Below are 2811 nucleotides of genomic sequence, written 5' to 3' on the forward strand. Positions count from 1 at the left end.
AGCTCTTAATGCTTTTATCAATATTAAAAAAAAAAAATAATCACAACTAATGAGCAAAGAAATAATCAGATGAACCTTATCCAATGAGTCAAAAAAATGACAGATGAATCCTATTATGAATCTGAAGAACAACTGTTATTCTGCAATTCTTGAAATAAATACACACAAAATGATAATAATGATACAACAGGGATGATTAATGCTATAACTGAAAATCTAATGTCACAAAATCTAAGCTTAAGTATGAGAGGGCACCTTTTTCAAACTCCGGTGCATCTCGTTCAGCTTCACAACCCTACATTTCGTCATCTTCTAACGCATTATAGATCGTCCTACAATGAACAAAAAAGAATTATAACTTATTAGGATCTGGACAACAAGTGGGATTCTATTTCAACAGTTTCATACACGACTGCAAATTAAAAATGTATGTAATCACGTATTTACCAAAACAAAGTGATGAAGAGGAGAAATATTAAATATCCGAGTTTAAAAAGTCTTTGCTTCTTTTCCCAATTGAGCTGGTTAAATATTTCTGTCACGTCCACAAGGTGTTGATTCCGAGTGTACCTAGTAACATAAATTTCGACATGATTATAACAAGTTAATTAACCTTAGAATTCGTAACATATTGAATGTGGTGTATAATTCGTTTACAAGGAGTATATGTTTATAATTGTAAAAAATAATATGAGTTGTCTATATAATGAAATGATTTTTAAAGTGATTATAAAAAGCTAAAGTGTAAATCAAGTGTAAATGAGTAGATGTAAATACTTAGTGCATAGATTGGAGATGAAACCCTTTTGGTGTAATCGTATTCCTTAACTGCTCTTTTTACACTAAAAAGGTGAACAAATTTCGTGCATACATTAGAGATGCACTTAGAAAAGATTATACATTAACATACAAATCATCTATCATCATCGTAACAGATAAACTGATGTTCGCATTGATATGGAAGCGCATATTCAGTATTAGTATATTTACCAAGGTAACCATATCAAAACTAAATGTATAGATGATGATTCTAGAAACGCCTTATGGTGTATGCTAACAGAAATTAATACAAATTGACATGTTATGTTTTTTTGAAAGAAAAAAAAAAATAACAAATTGAAATATATGAGATGTAAAGAAGACTTACAATCTCACATTGTAGTAAAGGTATGGCAAAGAAAGAAGAAACATCACCCAGTGCCCCGTTAAAAGATATATCAAGCATAAAACGCCTTGAGTAATAAATTCAGGTAATATCACAAAGTTTATCCGAGATGCTGAGTCATACGGGTTAATGTAATCAAACTCTAAATCCGCAAAGCACATAAGCTGCAACACAAATAACTATTAGGTTAAAATCATACTTAACCCTGTAAATTAAGCCGCGTAGTAAACCAGAGTAAAAATACTCGTCCTCCCGGGTAATCTGAACAGGGAAAACCTCATCACTTAACCCTATCAATTAGTCATATATGAATGTGAAACTCAGCACTCGGAGCAGTTCACGCTCAACCTAACGATTATATTTGAAATATCACAACTTCATTCATATATAAACATCACATATACATTTCTTAATTCTATGTGATTGTGTACAAAAGTATTTTGGGTGATCAAAAGAAATATTCATCTTCAACCTTCATCTCTTATCAATAGTTGTTTTCCAAACTATGACACTTATTTCAATGCAAAGAAACCATGTTGACAATTTGACATGTTACACTAATGAGCATCTTTTGACAAAAACAATCAAAGATAATGATTATTTTTTCACTTAAGTTACCAAAATGCAAAAACACAAATTCTTGCAAAGTACTCTTATGCTATACACATTTAAAAAATTCCACAAAAGAACAATTATAAAAAAGATTTAACCTTTACTACTTTTCTACAAATGTAAAGATCATTAGGGCATGAAACATAAATGTACTACACATCAAAACAACAAATTTCAAGAACCTAAATAAGAATCCTACTCTGGCCAATTTGCAAAATTGATATGATCAAAGGGCTTGACTGATAGATAATTAGGTCGATCGATATAAAAGATCGAAACTTGGTTACATTTAAATGAGTTAGAGATCAGAAATTGCAAGAATTGATTAAAAAGAATGAATTAGGGTAAAGTTAATAAGGATGAACCTGATAAACAACGACAACAAGGATAGCTATGAGGATGAAGAAGAAGAGTAGCCACGTAAGTATCTCCCCCATTTCTCTACTCTTTTTTTTCTTCCGTCTGTTACGACTCGTGTATAGAAACAGCACATCTTTTATCGATCTTAAAATGAGTTTTGTTTATATACACAAAAAGTATCAAGTTAGATAAAGGACAAAATTGCTGAAATGGTCCCTGTAGTTTGTATTAAAATGCTGGTTTAGTCCTTGTAGTTGTTTTTTGACGTGATTCATCCTCGTGGTATGTCAATGTTGCTGATTTAGTCCCTATTTCTGACGGACGTCTAAATCAACTGTTAAATCAGAGTCATGTGCCATGCATGTGAGGGTACTATAGTCTTTTATATTTTCTTTTTATTTATTATCACTAATATCCTCTCCATTCCTTTTTCATGTGAATAAGTGATGTGACATCCCACTCACCACTCAAAATAAACTTTAACCTCTCTCCTTTCTTCTTTCATGGCTGCTAGCTACTGTATATTCTCTCTCTCATAAACAGACCCACCTAACCACCATCTCAAATAATCTCAAAGATTTATTCAATTCAGGAGTTTTTTGCTATCACTTTTACTTTTAATTGTATAATCCCCAAAAGGCTGTCATCGTTCACACAACAACAAGATCACAAAA

General features: G+C 31.6%; 1 protein-coding gene across 1 annotated transcript; it reads right to left on the reverse strand.

Annotated features, from left to right (window-relative positions):
• LOC139855392 (protein cornichon homolog 4-like) lies at positions 1-2271 on the reverse strand. The gene is made up of 4 exons (XM_071844608.1): positions 2143-2271; positions 1148-1329; positions 448-570; positions 1-332 (listed from the first exon to the last, which is right to left on the reverse strand). The coding sequence occupies exons 1-4, from the start codon at positions 2212-2214 to the stop codon at positions 296-298; spliced, it is 414 nt and encodes a 137-aa protein (XP_071700709.1). The 5' UTR covers positions 2215-2271; the 3' UTR covers positions 1-295.
• Between the last annotated feature and the right edge of the window lie 540 nt (positions 2272-2811).

Source organism: Rutidosis leptorrhynchoides, chromosome 6 (genome assembly GCF_046630445.1).
Source record: "Rutidosis leptorrhynchoides isolate AG116_Rl617_1_P2 chromosome 6, CSIRO_AGI_Rlap_v1, whole genome shotgun sequence".
NCBI lineage: Eukaryota > Viridiplantae > Streptophyta > Magnoliopsida > Asterales > Asteraceae > Rutidosis > Rutidosis leptorrhynchoides.